This window comes from Diadema antillarum, unplaced genomic scaffold, assembly GCF_040938485.1.
Source record: "Diadema antillarum isolate AM-2024a unplaced genomic scaffold, OU_Dant_1.0 seq00001292_RagTag, whole genome shotgun sequence".
Lineage (NCBI taxonomy): Eukaryota > Metazoa > Echinodermata > Echinoidea > Diadematoida > Diadematidae > Diadema > Diadema antillarum.
The window spans coordinates 722,604-742,601 of record NW_027272071.1 but is presented as its reverse complement, the minus strand read 5'-3'; the positions used below and the strand labels follow the sequence as shown (position 1 = coordinate 742,601).

The following is a 19,998-nucleotide window of genomic DNA, read 5'->3' as shown; positions in this document are numbered from 1 at the left end:
AAAACTGATAGTCCTAAGCAAAAATGGAAACATTAGTGAATTCAAGTAGGCAGATTTGAATGAGTGTCCTACTCTCTCCAAGATTGTTCATTTTCTGTCTTACATTTATTTCAATGTTGAGAGATCAATGGTACTGTACAATTAACTAACTACAAATGAATGTGAAATCTTTGAAGTTGTCAACGAGAAGATATTGCAACGATGCAAAGTCAAAAGTTAACAATGCACCTGTAAACCTTAAACCTTATAAGTCAGTGAATTTATTTGGTCACTTGAAATTCTCTTGCATTTTAATGAATATTACTACAAGCCTCTGACTGGAGGAGAACATACCTTAACAAGTGTCATTCCATGTTCTACTTCCTGTTAGAGCTTTGATATGACCAGTCAAAATCAAGCCATATGTGCATTATGTCATAACCTTGAGTCTTGTACACACCTCTTTCATGCAAACCACCATTATTACATTTGTCATTAGAGATAAACTATCAATAATTATTTTAATTTTCTTGTTATAATGATATCTGTGACAGAAATTTACTATAGTGAAATTTGTTATACTTTTTGATATGTAGATGATTTTTATTTTCAGGGAAAGCGGTTGAATCTATTCCAATTTACAAACGAAAATGTGGAGAATCAGAAGAAAATATATCTTTTATCCTATGTAAAGCCATGAGATATTGCCTTATCTGACTGTCTTATTTCATTGTGTCCTTCGATCATGTGTAACCATGCTAATATAGCATTTTATCTCCCATCTTTATCCACTACTCAGTACATATCTACAGTATTACATTATTAACTACACACAATTCCACACACACATATATAATTATATATATATATATATATATATATATATATATATATATTGTATATATATACAGTGGACTCCCCTTATAACGAAGTCCTCGGGACCGGCAGTTTTCTTTCGTTATAACCGAATGAATAAACAATATAAATACATAGAGTTGATAATGTTGCGGCCCTAAATTTTACTTCGTTGTAACCGGAATTTTGTTATAACCGTGTTCATTATAACGGGAGTACGCTGTGTATATATATATTTATATATGTATATATATATATATACAGCTGTATGCATTATGTATGTATATGTACAATGTACATACATAATGATACTTGTAGTCCGAGTGTTGGTACCAGTACAGAAAAGATGGCAAAGTAGGGTGGTAATGCATTACAGTCCAACAGTGTTATTTATTCAGACCAAATTTTCGATGAATACATTCGTCTTCCTCAGGGTCGACAATAACAATTATCATTGTTAGATGAATAAGAAGGGGGGAAAGTTCTAGTGAAGGATGAAATAACACCAGACTTTCATAACAACATCAGCCTGTTCATCCAACGTTTAAATCCATCAAAATGTTTTACGAAATTTGTTGATAAACACAGGCATCTACACTAAAATTGAATAGGGCGTATAATATTATGTCTGTTGTCTTCTTCCGTGGCTGTATTACATCAATCTCAGAAGATTGTAGTATTACAATATAATCCTACCATGAATATAGGCTAGACAATGATACTCGTTCACTAATTTGTGATATGTAGTGAAATAACAGCAACAACACCTCTTCATCGTCATCATCTTAGAAACAATGCAATTTCAAATTTCCAATGACAGGTTTATGTATTACGTCATAACCAACTTTGGCGTAGTACGCGGTACTGAGTTAGTGCGCGCACGTCTGTTGGGAGGAGACACTTGCAAATCAACACACACAGATTGATTGTCATTCCTATGAAAGTGAAATTTTTGCAAAGATAGTAGCATTCTTCATCTTCGCAGTGAATCTAGGCGAGATGGCGTGGCACTTCAGAAAATAACATCGGCTTAATGTCCGGATTTATGTCCAGGATTCTTGAGTTATGACTCGGAAAGATTTCTAGCACACGGATCACCAAGCACATTGTACAGTTTTGAAGTGTTTGAAGTTTAACACCATGGATCCGTTATTTTTATTATCCTGGCTGACCGTCATTTTTACGGTCTACATGTATTTATCCGGCATGTGAGTATATTTCCGTTTCACATCTTGATTAGAAAGAATCATCTTTTCAAACTCACCAACGTATGTGTGTTCTGTTGTAATGGTATTTCTTTTTATCAATCATCTAGATGTTATTCGATCAATATCATATGGACTGTACGTTAGCAGGAAAATCGCCGTCTTTGTCGTTGTAATGGTTACTATGATTATCAGTATGATAATATGATCAAAAACCATTAACTCATAACATGAAGACCTAGATGACAGTGTACAATGCCCGTGCCATTAGCACTCGGCGGCTGCATCTTGATGAGAAGCCGTTCACCGCACCATGGTTATTTAGTGTCCTGGCAAAACATAGTATCAACTATACCGAGGTCCTGGCTCGTGGCCTTCCTAGCAATGTTCACTCTGCTCCGACGGCACTGACTGGGGCATGTCGATCGAATGAAGGATAGCCTCATACCAAAACCAACCAACCAACCAACCATCCAACAAACAAAAAACGAAACGGAACAAAACAAAACAAACAAAACAAACACACACACACACACACACACACACACACACACACACACACACACACACACACACACACATCCTCTGCAAATCATGTCAATACTGAGATCTGGCATCGGCCAACCTCAACTGCGATACTTGGATATTGGGAGGAGATATCCGAAGAGTCGTTGGAGGGTCTTGGAGTTGACCGGATGAGAATGGAGGAGTACCTTATCAACCAGTGTCTCAAGTCAAGGGAGGAGAAGGTGATGATTGCAGCGGCAGGCAAGAATGCCTGACAGGAGAAAGAGCACCAAAATCATTCCAACAGACCATAATATTATGTCTGTTTACATCGAAATAAATAAATAAATAAATGCCGCTCCAACCCAGCTGACACCAATGTACCACCAACTGCCATTCTTGGCCAACAGACCACCCCCCCCCCCCTCCCGCCAATGCAAACTACAGGATTTATTTTTTTTTTTTTTTTGGGGGGGGGGTGTTTTTTTTTCTTAATAGTATAACGTTCTATATATGATATCAAAGTAATATTTCTTTAAAAAGAAATCCACTCCAAAATTTCAACTGAAATTCATAAGAAAGAGAAAGTGCAAAAATGATTAAATCGTATAAGAAATAAAGAAGTTATGACATCCTGAGATTTCAACATTTTTCGGAAAACACTTAATTGACCAGTCGTTATTAATATTGAAATCAGCAAGTGGATGATGTCATCCTCTCACAGTATCTTATTCATGTATACAAATATGACCAATAGCACATATTTCATCTGTATCGTTAATATAAAACTTGCCCGAAAGCGACCCAAAATAAAAGAGAACAAATGTTACCTCTGATATATTTTGGTATGGGAGTATGCTTTTACCTGTATTAGCTAAAATTAACAATTTTCCCAATTTTACTATATAACATACATAGAAAAAATTGTGAATTGAACTTTCATAGGGACGCGTCAAGAAATAGTTTCTGAAAATGTGAAATTTCAAAATGGTGTATTTTTCTTTTTTCATATTCAATTTTTGTCAGGTTTTTGTTGTTGTTGTTGTTGTCTTTCTGTCGGAGTTTATCTATTTTGTTGGTGGATTTGCTTTTTAATGAATATGCTCTACGCCTGTCACGAGGTCACCTCCTGTCTATTGGTCACATCAAGCACTGTGATATAAAACAAACATGTACGGAGCTGAAATGACAGTTTACGCGTTTTGCAACATGATAGTTGTTCAAGTACTATTCATGGATTTGTTCTAAACCTGTTATTCTTATTGTTGTTTGCCTTTCAGCTCAACGTGCACCCTCCTCTTCCGGTCTAGGTCCTCATCAAACATCTCTTTTGTTCCCTTCATCACCACAGCAGTCAAGTAGGTTCGGCATGCAAACAAACACAATAAAAGTTTTTTTTTTAAAAAGGAACACGTTATTTCATCTTTGAGAGTAGATTGCGTTTATTCACATAATAATATTTATATCCTTTTCTTCTTGAATTCGGCTGTTCTGACTCGCCAGTCACATCGCCGCCATGCAAATTCAATAAATCACACTTGTTTCATCATTACACCTCAAGACCGTCTTACCGCACCAAATTACTCCATAGCTGATCCTGCTCTTTAACGCTACTTCTCTCATTTATTTAGCAATAGATCCTAGTAAAGTGTGCTTTCCTCTTGGCAATTAAGTATTGTGTGTTGTCTTCAATAAACATGATTCGTGTCATACATAAATAAATAGTGGCAAACAGATGTAAATGAACCTATCCGGGTGCAGTTCCTGCTTGTCATTACTTAATCTTTCACTTATTGCTATGTTCGTATAATAATCGTACCAATCATAATGTCTACTTTACTGCCCTCTATCGCTTTATGTTTTGTAATCGTCAAATAGGTTCCACAACTGTTATGTTGAGATCAAAACCGATGCACTTATCTTCAATCTACATTATTCCATCTCTAATCAGTTCATCTCAATGTTCAATGTTATTTCATATCCCATGCCCAGTGCACCTCCGTTTATGTTAATTTCTGTATCACTCCGCATGTATGTGTTTACAGACGTTTAGTAAAACAAAATGTCGAAAGCTTCTATAAATCTGGCGTCCTATGACATTCCTTGTCACATTTTGTCACGCCTGTGATACAGTGCACTCCTGTTATAACGAACAAGGTTATAACGAATTCCGGTTATAACGAAGTAAAGATTAAGACCGCAACATTATGCATTCTAGTTTTATTGTTTATTTGTTCAGTTACAACGAAATTTCGATATAGCGAAAGAAAACTGCCGGTCCCGAGGACTTCGTTATAACGTGAGTCCACTGTATTGTACATTTGTGTGTGTCCTTCTGTCTGTCTGTCTGTCTATATCTGTAGACCTATGTTTTGTGTTATTCTGTGTGTTTTACTCTTTGTTTCTGTCCTTTTTCCTCACAGTATTATGATGTGGCTCTGGTACGGATTTCTCTGCCTCGACACAGCCATTATTATTGTTAACATCATGGGTCTCACAGTGCAGCTCATCTATATCTCTATCTACATCTACTTCCGCGAAGCAAAGGTTAGGATGAACTCGATCTTTCCTCTTAGAGTAGCCTACTGCATCGTTCACAAACTCTGATTTCCCGATTCTATCTGTGGCAGAAGAAATGAATCCTCCTTGTTAGGAGACGTAAAGGTAGCAATGTGTGTGTGTGTGGGGGGGGGGGGGGGGTACGCAGCGAGGGTGCTCGTTCTTATACTAAGTACAGGGCCGGCGCAGTGTTTTCAAAAGTGTGGGGGCCCACTTCCGGGTTTCATGAGCTAACAAGCAAAAAAAAAAAAAAAAAAAAAAAAAAAAGAGGTCCTCAGCTCATCTCTCCCCGTCCCCGTCCACTTCCGGGTTTCTTCAGCTGACAAGCAAAAAAAAAAAAGAAAAGTCCTCAGCTCATCTCTCCCCGTCCACTTCCAGGTTTCTTCAGCTAACAAGCAAAAACAAAGGTCCTCAGCTCATTCTCTCCCCTCCCATTTTAGTGCCACTTACGTACTTCCGGGTTGAAAAAAGTGTGGGGGCCCAAAGTGATGACACCTTATGTATTCCTTTGTATGGTGCACAAAAAGTGTGGGGCCCGTGCCCCCACGGCCCCCACGGCTTCGCCGCCCCTGTAGTATTCTGATGTGTGATGCCTTGTATAAAAGGCGCGTAATATCATACAAAATTTCAGTACAAATTAACGCAGATTCCAGGATTACTTTGGATTGAAGCTCATGAAATGAAATTTGGCAAGTGCTTCATACAGATGATATATTGCGTCCTTTTCATTCGACAAATTTTTGAGAGGGCGTGCGTTTCGTCTCCTGCCATTCGCAACATAAATCTGCACCATGCAGGTAGGCCTATAATTAGTTTGATGATTGAATGCTTTTACATGACTCTATGCATACTAAGTTGATCTGGTGAGATTGGTCAGTGGTGTCATCACAAAATTGTATTGGTTTCCGTGTAAGAAATGTGAAAAAAGTCGTGTCTCGGTCAGTCGACAGAAAGTCGGAGAGAGGGTCAAAGAGAGAGAGAGAAAAAAAAAAGAAAAAAAGAAAGAGAAAGAAGAGAGAGGAAGAGGGAGAGAGAGGAAAAAAAAAGAAAAAAGAGAAAGAAGAGAGAGGGGGAGGGAGAGGGAGAGAGAAGAGAGAATATGAAAGGAATAACAACGGATTAAAAGCTTCGTAATTTTGCTCAATTTCGGCTAGTTACGCCCTATTCAGCTAACCATTGCTGGCGTAGCCTTTATGGTGGGCCTCTACATCTACGTGTCCGAATTCGTACCGACGAGGGCGTCCTCCCGTAAACAAGTCGGCCTCATAGCGAGCATCGTGACTATCCTCATGTACATCTCACCAGTGTGCGACATAGTGAGTATACTAATCATCTTTATGCTATAAATGATTACTTACGGCAACAACGTATGCACCCCGTGACAGGCGTATTCAGATTTTGTGCAGACCTACGTCTGACAACCAGAATATTGTCCCTGCCGACCCGTGGCCAGAAGGAAACAACTAAGGTGGGAATAGGTCAACTGAGTGACTCGTTACCAGGTTTTAAGGAAGAAGAAGAAAAAAAAACATGTCGAAACCAACCTGTCCCGGGCCTTATTACGTTAAGGTTGCATTTCTAGACGTTACCTTACTGACACAAGAAATGTTCAATCTTGATGAGTTAATGAAGGCCTAATATTCCAGTACGACTTGTGTAAATATCAAAGGAACCTATGGACAATCCAGACTTTTACATTTTGCACAAGTACAAATTGCTAACACTTGGTACAGAGTTTCAGAATGTATAGTGATTGGGATGAAGAATAAGAATATTTTCAAACTTTCTAACAAATCACAATGAATAAGGATGATGATGTGGCAGCTTTACAACAAGAATGCATGAGTGGGGGCTCAAAGGAAGCAGAACAAAAGAATGCGAAGGCATGCATAAATTCTACACAGGTGACCTTCTTAAGAAAATGGTACTGTAATGAAATAACATTGCTACATTTTTTTTTTAAGTATGTGAGCCCCCTATGTCACCATCCTCGTTCAGTGTAATTTGTTTTGGACTTTTCAGAGTATTGATCTCTGTGCTAAGGACCACAATAAATTCCACAGAAACAATAATGTACATGGAACTGTCAATTCATGTACTATATGCTGTGAAATTATCGAAATCGTTTGGACTTCCCCTTTAATATACTGACAATTATGTTATATGATGGCAATGACTGTCATAATGATAATAATCACGGTAAAAACAAAACTGCTAAAAAATACATAATATCAAATAATCATGATGATAAATTCCAAGTAATGATAAGGACAAGAATAATTATAACAGAATTGACCAAAAAAAAAAAATGATGATTATGCAGTACAATAGGCCTATATAATGTAAATTTCTCCTATAAGCAGAATAGCCACCAAAGGTGTTGCCTGTGTTCTATTTACAAGAACCCAACAAAAAATCGCAGTCCATTCAAATTTCCAAGCTTGTATGTCAATTTGTTGCTCAACGACAACGAAACAAAGCACAAGAAATTAATTTTCCTATGGTTATTACACTTATTGTCATTAATTTTTGATATGTTATACATAGTGTATATAAAATCATGATATTTGCGACGCTCTCTAACCTCTTGTCCGTGACAGGTGCACTGCATCCGGGTCAAATCAGCACGCACGATCTCAGTATCGATGTCGCTCGCTACCCTATGTTCCTCCAGTCTGTGGTTAACCTACGGTATTCTACTCAATGACACCTTCATAGCGGTGAGTTCACCCCTCTTCTTCCCGTGGCATCGGCTATTAGAGTAGGCCTACTCCGTGAGGGCCGGGAAGCATGACATTACCTTGATTATGTCATTACATGTCATTAGCTGAAATCTGCTTTTGCATTTGTCTTTATTTGTTTGTTTGTTTGTCTCTCTGTCTGTTTTCTTCAAACATTGCAAGTGGCAGTATCCTTTGTAGGGCTCCAGACATTGCCAGATGCCCGGATTTCATTATAAGATTTCACCCAAAAATTCGTACAGTCATAGATAAAAATTTAGAAGTGAAAACCGTTCTTTGAATTTCATTGAAATTATTGTTTTGTTGGTTTTTCTTTATCTCGACGTTGCTTAGCTCGAAGGATATTTAGTCACATCGACCCACATTTTGTGATACATATACCGATATCCAAATTTAGAGAATACTTTATGTACATGTACTAGATGTTTAAAAGAGGGCTTCCAAGTACAAGTTCCGGTTATTATGTAATTATGAAAATATAACTGGCTGTACAGTAGATAAGTGGCGACTTTTTTTACGTCACAAATGGGACGAACACTGGGACCAGCCCGCAGAAATGGTCTGAAGTCATTGAAGACTTTGCAATTAATTTCATTTTCTTCGTTATTTTTTTTTATCAATTTGGTGGGGGGGGGGTGGGGGGGGGGAGCGAAGACAGCACCTCACTGACGGAAGATTATAAATCATAAGATGAACCATAAATTTACCTTACCGTGCTGTAGCAACGTCTCGTTCCATTCCCTCCCTCCCTCACCATGCAGCTACCAAACATTCCCGGTCTTCTCAGCAGCGTGTCCCGCCTCATTATCTTATGGAAGTTCAACGGAGCTGGCCGCCTGCCTGCAGTCACAACCTTACACACCCAGCCCGCCTAATCCGTTCCCGTCAAGCCACAGCTAGACTGCCCATCCCGTTCCGTTAAGGTACTCTGACTTGCTTAACACTTACCGGTCGCGGTTCGAACCTATAGACAGTCGATCTTGCAGATGAAAAGTACCGAAAGTGAAGTGAAGAAAAAGTGAAGAACCCTTCATGGCAGATTCTGAGATCCTCAGATTTACTACACCACTCTATCATCTTTGCACTTTTATCTTTCCATTTAACGCTTTCCTTTTTTTATAATTTTCTGCGAGAGTCTGCATGTGACTGTTGGGAACCTTACTGACATTTCAATGTTATGCCATGTGTATAGTCTTCTTTGCTATGAAGATGTGGTGTACTTCATATATTTCATATTTCTTTTATACAAACCTAAGGACATTTTTTTTTGATGAAAAATTACTTTGCTTAGAAAAAAACATAAATATTCAAATATACAGATGGTCAGGGGTGTGCAGGTTCTAGAAGTTACATCATGGTATCGTTGTACAGAAGTATGCATAAGTAGAAACATTAAATGCAATAATAGTGCTCACGACCACATCGCTAACGATAACTTTCACATTGATATAATACAGCACTGATGATGATATTAACAGTGACGTGACACTAGTCATACTTTTAACTATTGCAGTATATTTCATAGTCACCAATATCATTGCTGTCTTCATTGCTATCGTCATACAGTGCTTTACTGATATTGACAGCATATTCAGAGTGGAGAAATACGAAGTGTCTAATGCATTTAGTCAACATGAATAATGAAATGATTTGTTTCAGACGACGTTAAACATTTCAATTTTTGGTGAATTGCCATGACTAACTGTAACTTATAAAAAGATGAATCTAAATGCTTTCCATAAACTGCAAAGTACATAAATCAAGGATTGATATAAACTTCTGGTGTCTTTATTACAGTACAAAACATACAAAACGAAACGAATCAATACAATACAACAATACAATACAATACAATACAATACAATACGATTGATTATTAGTACACTCTTCCCATAAGGCTCATAGTGCTTATAAAGAAAAAAATATTTACAAGCACAAATAAAATTTTACATGAAAAAAAAAAATTAAGCAATCTTCAATTCATCATTTGGACATTAAACACACAAACACACACACACACACACACACACACACACACACTCATCTCTTTAACCAGCTCCCTTACTTTCCTTTCTCTTTACTTAGTAGTGCCTAAATGCACCGCCTTTGTAAAAATAATGGGGAAAAAATCTTAACTTTACCCTTATCATTGCGCTTGTTTTGACGGCGTACTGCTCTCTTTGAGAATCAAGGTTGTGACTCTCAGAATTGTTTAATCGTTAACCAGAGATACGAGCCAACCACGAGCAACTGGAGTTTCACACACTTGACACTATCAAAATAAGATATTGAAATAATTCTCGATTAACTTCACCACTTATGAAACATGATATAGGTCGTAAAAGTTTGAGATAAGTCACGGTGATTACAAAGTCACTGACATTTAGTTTACCTGTACTGTAATTGTGACCTCGTTTTAATCTGGGCAAATGGTTTCGCTCATGCATGTGCATCATTTTATTATTATTAGCTAAGTTTTTTTTTTCTAACTTTAATGACTCTTTATGAGTAAACTTCTCAAGTTCAACAGAAAAGTTCGATTAATGATTAAAGAGCAAATACTTTCTGTATGAATGGGCATCATTTGTTTTTAAGTTTATCGACTCCCCAGGCGAGAAAGAATGCAACCTAAAATACATTCAAGCTCCAAATGATTTTACTCAGTGTTGAATCGTACAAGTTAACGAAATAATATGTTGGAGAAACGCGCATGATAGACAGTAAGTACTCCTGCCATAAGTTACTTCGAACGTATACAGTGTTTTGCCACGTTTATTTGTTTGTTCATTTAATTGCCACCTGTTGGCAATATCATTTAAAAAGTAGCCAGAGGGAACTTTGATAAACTGTCACAATTTGTTTTGTTGTGATAAAAGGATCAGGAATGGAAAATGGAGAATGTGGAAAAGGTTCGTTAACCCAAAAAATGAAATAAGGTTCGTTAATCCGAAAATGAAAAGGAGATATGTATTAACGAACCTTCAGAATTACGAACCTTATTCTTTTTCTGAGTAACGAGCTTTTGGAATTACGAACATCTTTTCATTATCATTTTCCGATTTACGAACCTTCCGAATAATAACTTTATTTCATTTTCGAATTAACCAACTTTCGGAATTCTTTGGAATGACGGACTGCGGAATATCGAACCTTATTTCATTATGAAATTAACGAAACTTTCGGAGTAACAAACCTTATTTCATTATGGGGTTAATGAAACTTTCGGAATAACAAACCTTATTTCATTATGGGGTTAATGAAACTTTCGGAATAACAAACCTTATTTCATTATGGAATTAACGAAACTTTCGGAATAACGAACCTTATTTCATGATGGGATTAACGAAACTTTCGGAATAACGAACTGTATAATTGGATGTCGATTGCTCTCTCCGAGGACTTCTGCCTGTGTAGATTTCCTCCTGAATTTTAGCAGTGTGAATGATGATCAAAACGTTAACAAATCTCAGACATTTCTATAGCATTATTATCATTGAGTATGTGCCTTCCGTTTATGATTTTGAACAGAATCAATCATCATGTAACTTGTCCCAAATCTCTTTTAACTCCTCCCCCCCCCCCCTCTCTCTCTCTCTCTCTCGTCCTCTGTCGTTCCTCTTTTCTTTTCTTTTTTTCCCCTCTTTTTCTTGTTCTTATCTGGTAATTTTTTTAGACGAAGAATATTTCGACTCAGGAATGACAAAGACTCATCATCTGTGGATACCTTTGCCTGTAACATAACGAAATGATATATGAGATTCACACACACACACACATGCGCCCACACAGCGGTCACTCCATTCTATAGGATTAAAGCAAGAAGCACGACCGCCCATCGCAGCACTCCGCCGCCGAAGACAGGAAAACTCTCCACGCCTATCCGCCCAGTGTACCACACAATGCTCCATACTGAGGCTGCAGACCACGTTGACGAGAAAACGAGGGCAAATTGAAATAAATGCAACACGACGAATGAATGTCTGCATTTGACGATGATCTTTTGTGTAATTTGTCCTTATGCCTTTTGATAATGGAGTGCAGTTGCTGATAGGTTTACAATTACAGGGGAATGAAACCCAGATATACATGTGCATGTGGGGTGAGTGAATGCAGCAATATTAATTGAACGCAGAACACACCAGCGAAGTTTGAAGAAAATTGGACAATCCGTTAAAAAGTTATGGTCTTTTAGAGCCATCGCTGGATGAGAGGACTACTACTGTTTGTGACGTCACTTATGTGAAACGATATAAATACATGTAATGTAATAAAGAGAATTACAAAATACTTCGTTTTTTATGAAAAATACACATTTCCTGACTTTACTGACATAATGTTACGTTTAATATGAATTTCCCTGCTTTCTGAAAATCAAGTGTTCTGTCATTATGCTAGAAACATGAGAATATGTTGAATCTTACTCATATTCTCCTCATATTGTTGTCCGTATACGTGACGTCGCAAAGTATTGTATAATCTTCTCATCCGGCGAAGGCTGCACCATAACTTTATAACAATTCAGAACTTTAAAACGAATCGTCCGATTTCCCTCAAACTTCGCTAATTTGTTCTCCTAATACTGCTACATTCACTCAAGCCGCATATCTATTTTTGGGATTCTTTCTTCATTAAGAGTATTTTTTTTTTCAATTCAATTCAAATGATCTTATTTCTATATAAAGTAATAGAAAGCAATAACGGTTACATGACTAAATACTTTAATGAACTTTGAACTCTATGATGATGATTCGTTAGTTATAGGAAGGAGCCGCGCCAGGATGCTACATCTCAAAGGGAAAACATCGACATTTTCATTAAGCTTGATACCAGTGAATATCAGTGTAACATGGCGTTGTATTTTAAGGAATCGAAGCATTTAAACATTTTACTCCAAGAGCTATAAGATGTGGTAATTGACAAGAAAAAGTAAAATCTTAAATGGATGAATATCCATTCTCCGATTAAAAACAGAAAATCGCACATCAAGCCATTGGGGTAAAGTCCCTTGATAAAATGGAATGGTGCCGAGGTGAGAGAGTTTTTTTTTTTCTGTCTATGCTGTCATTTAAGAAAGCTGTTTCAGATAAAGTTCTACGTTTTAGATAATTTTTTTGTAGAAAGTGCCGCCATTTAAACTTGCAATGTCATGGAATGAATACAATCCATCCCTGGAAAATGGATGTATATTGAAATCCATCTTATTTATATCGACTCGACTGAAAGTAAAAAGAGACTTCAATTCAAATCAATTAGTATTTCTCATGCCAAAATTGCTTTGGTTCACGCTGAAAGTTTTACATAAAAATGTATGACACGTGATTCTTTGACGTTAAAGTTTCAACATTTAAGTTTGGATAAAAACAAAAAATAAACAATAGAATCTCATGCAATGGAAAATGTGTATTTAGAAAGAAACTTTACCAGCGTGTATACTCTCTAAAAAAAAATCGAGTGAAAAAATTCACTCTTAAAGGAGTGAATTTTAAAAGGAGTGAATTTAGAGTGAAATTGGAGTGAATTTTGGGTGAAAATGTTCATTTTCACTCATTTTGGAGTGACCTCAGGGATCACTCGAAGATTTTGGAGTGATCCCTGAGGTCACTCTAAAACGAGTGAAAATGAGCATTTTCACTCAAAATTCACTCCAATTTCACTCTAAATTCACTCTTTTTTGTATTCACTCCTTTAAGAGTGAATTTTTTCACTCGATTTTTTTTTTAGAGAGTACACTCTCTTAGAAATGTATATTACAGTGTGCGTTTCTTAGCACAATTCAGTTGAGAACAGCGTGATCAAAATTACTTAAAATACAAACAAACACAATCATGACAGAACCCCATCTAGCAGTTAAACAATATGTTTGTAGGTTTAGATTTTTTTTCTGTCTTCTGCCGGGTTCAACCCCCTATATGTCTGCTACAATCTCGCGTCCAACAAACTTTGACAGAAGTGCGAGTAAGCGAGGTCGACAAGTCAATAACACGAGTTGTGTTTGGATCTATCAAACCTTTGATATTGGAATTATCTCGTCGAATATTTGCTCAAGACTTCAGAGAAGGTAAGTCGTGTACATATTGACATGGCCCAATAAATTACCCAGGAGTAATAACCACCTCAATAGTTGTCTTACGGCAGAGTTCGTGACAGCCTTAACAGCAATGTATTGTTTCCTCTCTTTTTGTCTATGTTTTTGTTGACTTTATCTCCTTCATTTTTTTTTTTCACATTTACACACTTTTGGTAAATTCTTGCAGACTTGTTATCTAATTGAACGTCTTTTAGATCACTCGCGTTTCATCTATTAGCCCCTGTCATATATTGTTTTGTTCAAACGAAACGTAAATTCTGTCCATATCCACAGTGTTTGTATTTAGCAGTCTGATCCTCCGAGATGAGATAAAGCACTAGTTATTATGTCAGACACTATGACACTAAAGTCTTCAAAAGTTCATTGACCATGAAGACTACTTTGCATCTAACGGTCGAGGAGATAACATCCTTATCAAATTATTGTGGAGAAGAGGAGACCACGTAATCTGCGCATGAGCGGAATATGTATTGTGAGGATTATAGATACAACAGGTTGTCAAAATGCATAGAGTATAAAGAGTGTGTGTAGACCGTTCCTCTGTCCACAAAGACTTTTTAGGTAAGCAAGGAATCTTTCAAGGTTTTATTTCAGTTACAAAATGAATTCGCCTAGCTGTTCTATTGTTAATCTGATGATTACAACACCAAAAGAGTGACATATTATTCCGCGCATACGATATCTGCCTATGCAATTTGTTTAAAATATTTATTGCAATAAAAGATGAACTTGCGCGTTAGTATTTCCGGACTTGGTGTGGCTCAGTGAATAAAACCACGGATTACCAGTTATGATGATCCTGATTCGAGCCCCTAGCTTTGGCTGCAGCGGTTGTGTCCTTTAAAGGCGAGACACTCTATTCTCATTGCTTTTAGTATTTCGGAATTGACACAAAGCCATCTGTCTCGTGCTTACAAGTATTCAAAGTTTCCGTGGCTGTCACGTGAAACAAAATCATTTCGTATCAAATATTCTTCAACACTTCCAGGCAGTCGCTGTCCCTTGGAGTAAACTTTAATTTTCTGGTTTATATTCTTCCGCAAATGCAATATACACAAAACAAATTTATTTGGTGAATCATCGAACCGCAACAGAATTAACTCAAATTACATGTATATGAATTAGGCCTACTCGTGTTGTTTCTACACAGTGCAATAATTAGATAAGGCGAGTTGTTACAGTAACAGTCTTCTTTCGCTTTAAGGCTGATGCTTTTCATAAAAAGCAGGGTCCAAACTTAACATGCTTAAGATGGAACACAATTTCTTTTTATTTCTATCAAATTGACTTCGTAGACTATCAAATTGACTTCGTAGAGTTAGTTCCTGTATTCGTATGATATTGATTTTTGAGACATAATCTATTTGGCGAAAGATGAAAGAAACAGACATCCCACAAACTGATTGTATAACAGGTGGATACTGTCAACGATCTATCGTATACGTGCCGAGCTACAAGGGTCTCTTTCCTAGAGAAGAGTTTTGAAGATTTACTGATAACATTTTTGTACTCATCGAAAATTTATCTATCCGCAATAAGTTTAAACTTCATTCTCAACTTCCTGTCGACCTATGGGAGGTTGACCTAGTTGATGTGCAGACGACACGGACCATTATCTGTCAATTTAAGAATCATGAATACTATCACACAATGAGATCGGAGTTTACGTGGGAAACGTGACAAGTTTCTGCAATCACGTCAGGTCGTCTTGAAGCCGTCCGCCAATCACTCGCTGTGTTCAGTGGGATGGAACGTAGCGCGTTCAGACACACATGAAATAAACACACGTACAACAAAATACGGCAAATCTTTCAAATACTAAATTGCACACATACACGCCCACTGACACGCACACAAACAGTCACTCATAATTATTATCTAACTGATCAAGCCCATATATGTTTATACCTCAGTTAGACGAACTTTAACTGATACTCGTCTTCTATTAAAGAGATAATGTCAACATCCAATTTGTGATAAAAATATGATACGGTCAAGGCCATGATGTACACAAAGTGCTATGAGCTTGCAAGCCATATTTCATCTGCATAATGCAGTGAAAGAAATGTAAACAATTGCTTTTCTGAAAACAAAACAAAACAAAAAATAAAAAAACTCCCTGTGTTCTGGAGTGCATGCAAGATGGGCTTGACTCTTTTTGAATTGGTACAACACTTTCCATACTTTGATATAATCAAAGAAAAAAAAAATCTCATGTATGTTTTGTCGACAAAGAAGTTTCGTAATAATGATAGATGCGTTATCAGGAACATTTGAGATGAATGATGTATGGTCCCAAGAGATGGAGCACGCTACTATCGATAGACTCGAATCGATTGGTGTTTATATAAATATATATATATATATATATATATATATATATATATAATAACATATATATATTTTTTTTGTTTATGTCAGACATTGTATGATGAGTTTTTAATTTAACTATCAGGGAAATTTCTATGTGGCATAAACTTTCTTACACACTGGTGAGACCATGTGAGAGACAGGCAAATAGTCATTGTTTACCATGGTTACCTACCTATAGTGAATTCCCATAAGTCCACTGGTATAGACTGAATAAAAGAAGTTGATTACGAATACATTATTTATGTTTCGCGGTTATCTCTTTTATATTAAAAATAAATGTCCTACACAGTGTCGCCCCCAAAATTTTGAATTAAATTGTTAGTATTGAACAAGTGATGCTATTATTACTTGTAGCTTTTTTTATGAAATGGTTGGTTATCATACTGTACGCATTAACACGTATAGAGTTTTGACTATATTTGCGATTTCAGTTAGAAATACTGCTGATGCTTGAGTTTCATCGATGACTGGCCGTTAGCCATGACGTTATAACACTTCCGGTTTAAAGGTAGGCCTACTCATTGTACCCCGAATTGTTTAGGTTCTCTTCATTTGTCATAGATTTTTACCCCTGAACTATAGGGTCTATTTCTCACTGGAAGAGACGTCGCTGAGACTAGCTCGAAAGACCACCGAGACGCTTCCAAAGAAGGCGACAACTTTTTCGCCTGGAAGTTGCCACGCCATCATGTCGCCGCGACATCTTCGAAAACTCTCCGCGGCGCCTCTACATCGTCGTTGGTGTATAGGTTGCCATGGGTTTCCGCAAAGTCGCGGAGACGTCTCGGAGACTTCGCGACGTGGCAGCAATGTTACTAAGGAGACATCACGGATACGCTGATGCCTGAAAAAAGTCTCCGAACAAATCAAACATGTTCGATTCTCCTGAGACTCCCCAAAGACCAGGCTGGTCTCCGCGACCAGCGAGACTCGGATCGCCACTACAAGGTCGCCACCTAGTCTAGAAAACCAAAGAGATATATACCCACTAAACGTAATTTGACCAATTTCCACGACTTTCTTGTGAGAAAATTATTGCGGATATTCTCTGTTGTGATTTAACTAGTTTGGCTCAGGTGATGGATTATAAAATCACATTCATTCACAAGACGGCGAATACCATCACACCTCACACTTTTTGGGGGGCGAGTCCGAAATTTTCGAGAACAGGGCGGCGAGGTGGTTCTGTCGGTAGCGCGTCTGCCTTCAATCACATGGCTCGGGCTCGGGTTCGAATCCCAAAGAGTCTTACTGAGCAATGTAGTGTGTTCGTCCCCTCTGGTAGAGGCAAAATGCTTTGTCCCTCGGACAAACGAACGAACGAACGAACAAACAAACAAACAAACGTTTATGGGATTTTCTGTGGCCTATCAGCGTCAGACACCATAAACACTGGTTTACATTTGATTGTTATTCCGTGTGATAATAAATTGCAGTTTGACACAAAATCTTCCTTGTATAGGGCTGTTTTATTGCATGTCACTTCAATCATCACGAAATATTCATGTGGTTATCACAGTTATTGAGATAATTGATCGATACTTACAGCCAGTTTTAAAAACGCATTCTATCATACCATTAAAAATGCATTTCTCCAGTCAAAACTCTTCAAAATTTGAGTTCATGAAGAATCTGCGTACATGTTCGTATGATAACTGCATATTGTAACTTTTTTTTTGTCATGAACAAATCATTCTTTTAGGAACAGAATTACATCAACTACTTTTTCTCTTTTCTTGGATTTGTTATTTTTTTTCCTGCTCAACATTTTACCACTTAAGAATAAATATCTTACAGAAGAGCATCAGGGGCCCGTTGCATAAAAGTTACTATTATGGTAACTTTGCCATCCTTTGGTAACTTCCATGGAATTCTTGATTGTGATTGGCTGTTGAGTATTGTTGCCATGGTAGTTACCATTGGATGGCAAAGTTACCATAACAGTAACTTTTATGCAACAGGCCCCGGCACTATAAATACATCTTCAGCAAAGTGTGCATATACTATTTATATGTTTTGTCGTAACAAAGACATATATTTGTGCCGCACATTGAAGCTCCGAGCAGCTTGGCAAATGCTTTGGCAATCATCGTGTCACATACACACATTATATTTTTGTTTTGCATGATCAGCAATCCCACCAGCCATCTTACACACATTGAGGTGTGAGTATTATATTCACACACAGGTTGTCTTTTCTCTTTTCTGTTCTATTCTTTTTTTTTCTTTTTCTTTTTCTTTTTACGAGAGAAACAAATTTTCCAGACGAAAACTAATTGTTAAAAGATACAATCAGGGCCCTCTTCAAAATTAAACGAAGAAACACTAAATAAAGAAACATTACAGCTTGTGATCATATGTCAATACATCACACGCTTTGGAGTGCATATCATAGTGAATAATCGTGTAAAATCTGAGGCATAGTATGCAGATGAAATAAAAGGAATATCATAATTGTAGTAGATTTCGTTCGCAAACTAATACTGACACTTTCGAAATTTTGTAAAATATGTGGAAAGATATAAACATTCATTAGTAGAGTGATATAAGCTTGATGAATCTTGCACAAAATGTCATTGAATGAATATTCTCAGAATTAAATTGTATCATAAAGGTAATAAGTAATACTAATCACGTTAATAGAGAAATTAAAATCTCGTCTTGTCTTCAAGGGCTACTTTTCAAGTCATTTCCAGTCCATAAATCAAGATATTGTTTGTCAGAGTACCCTGCATTTTCCTGGAAAAGAAATGGAAGACAATTTGACTTGATTTATGTCTAAAAACCAGTCATTACACCTGGAATTTGAGCTTCCACTTATGACATGAAACGAAAAAACATCATGATACGGCCATCCGATACTCACATCTTCCTCTGGCCGGATTTTCTGTTCAGTATCGTTTCCGTGGAAAAAAAAAAAGGAGTAAAGTCTTTTGTACTCGTATACGTGGTATTTATGTAAACACACACACGTTGAGCTACTTCAATACAATGCGAAACACGACAAAATAATACACGCCAATTTTCTATTTGTGAGCTAGATGGCAGATACGCTTATTTGCATAGTTGTCTGAGGAAGCAAGCAGCATTAGACTTGTTCTGATAACTATGGATAAAGGTGCATCAATGGTGAGGTAATGGAATAGAATGCAACAACTCATCTTGAGTGTACATTGCACTTACTTTATACCTTCACTGTGGGATGTTTTGGTTTACACTTCTGCATGCTTACTCTGTATACTGTTTGAGAAAATTTCACACACGAATAAACACCATTCATCAGTTCATGCTATATACTGCAATAGTGATAGTTGACTAATATGATTTTAAATACCCATCATTCACATATAAAACATTGGGCACTCGTTTTCCCAGGAGGGAAATATATTAGTCCCACATGAAGAGTACAGCGTATGTATGATATACATGAGAGCTGGCAGCATATACTGTATATATTGTAATTCCTAATGTTCTGCTGTGACTAAATGATGCCTCATACATAGTCTGCGCAAAGAGGTTTCCATCCCGCCAATCATACAGCTCAATGAATGAGTCGTCATAGCAGTTTTTTCCTCTTTGCGGGTCATTCTCAGGGTTACCACGTATCTAGTGAAACAGGTCTGAATATTCTACGTGAAGTGGAATACAGCTGGTGTGAAGTGTAATGAGTCATCACGGTCATGACTTGTCA

The 19,998-nt window shown here is 37.2% G+C and overlaps 1 protein-coding gene across 1 annotated transcript; it reads left to right on the top strand.

Annotated features, from left to right (window-relative positions):
- Positions 1-4,976: 4,976 nt before the first annotated feature.
- Positions 4,977-18,476, top strand: LOC139707976 (sugar transporter SWEET1-like). Its single transcript, XM_071619966.1, has 7 exons — positions 4,977-5,093; positions 6,260-6,421; positions 7,706-7,825; positions 8,608-8,711; positions 16,890-17,044; positions 18,269-18,301; positions 18,364-18,476. Exons 1-7 carry the CDS (start codon positions 4,977-4,979, stop codon positions 18,474-18,476), a joined length of 804 nt encoding a protein of 267 aa, XP_071476067.1.
- The last annotated feature ends 1,522 nt before the right edge of the window (positions 18,477-19,998 follow it).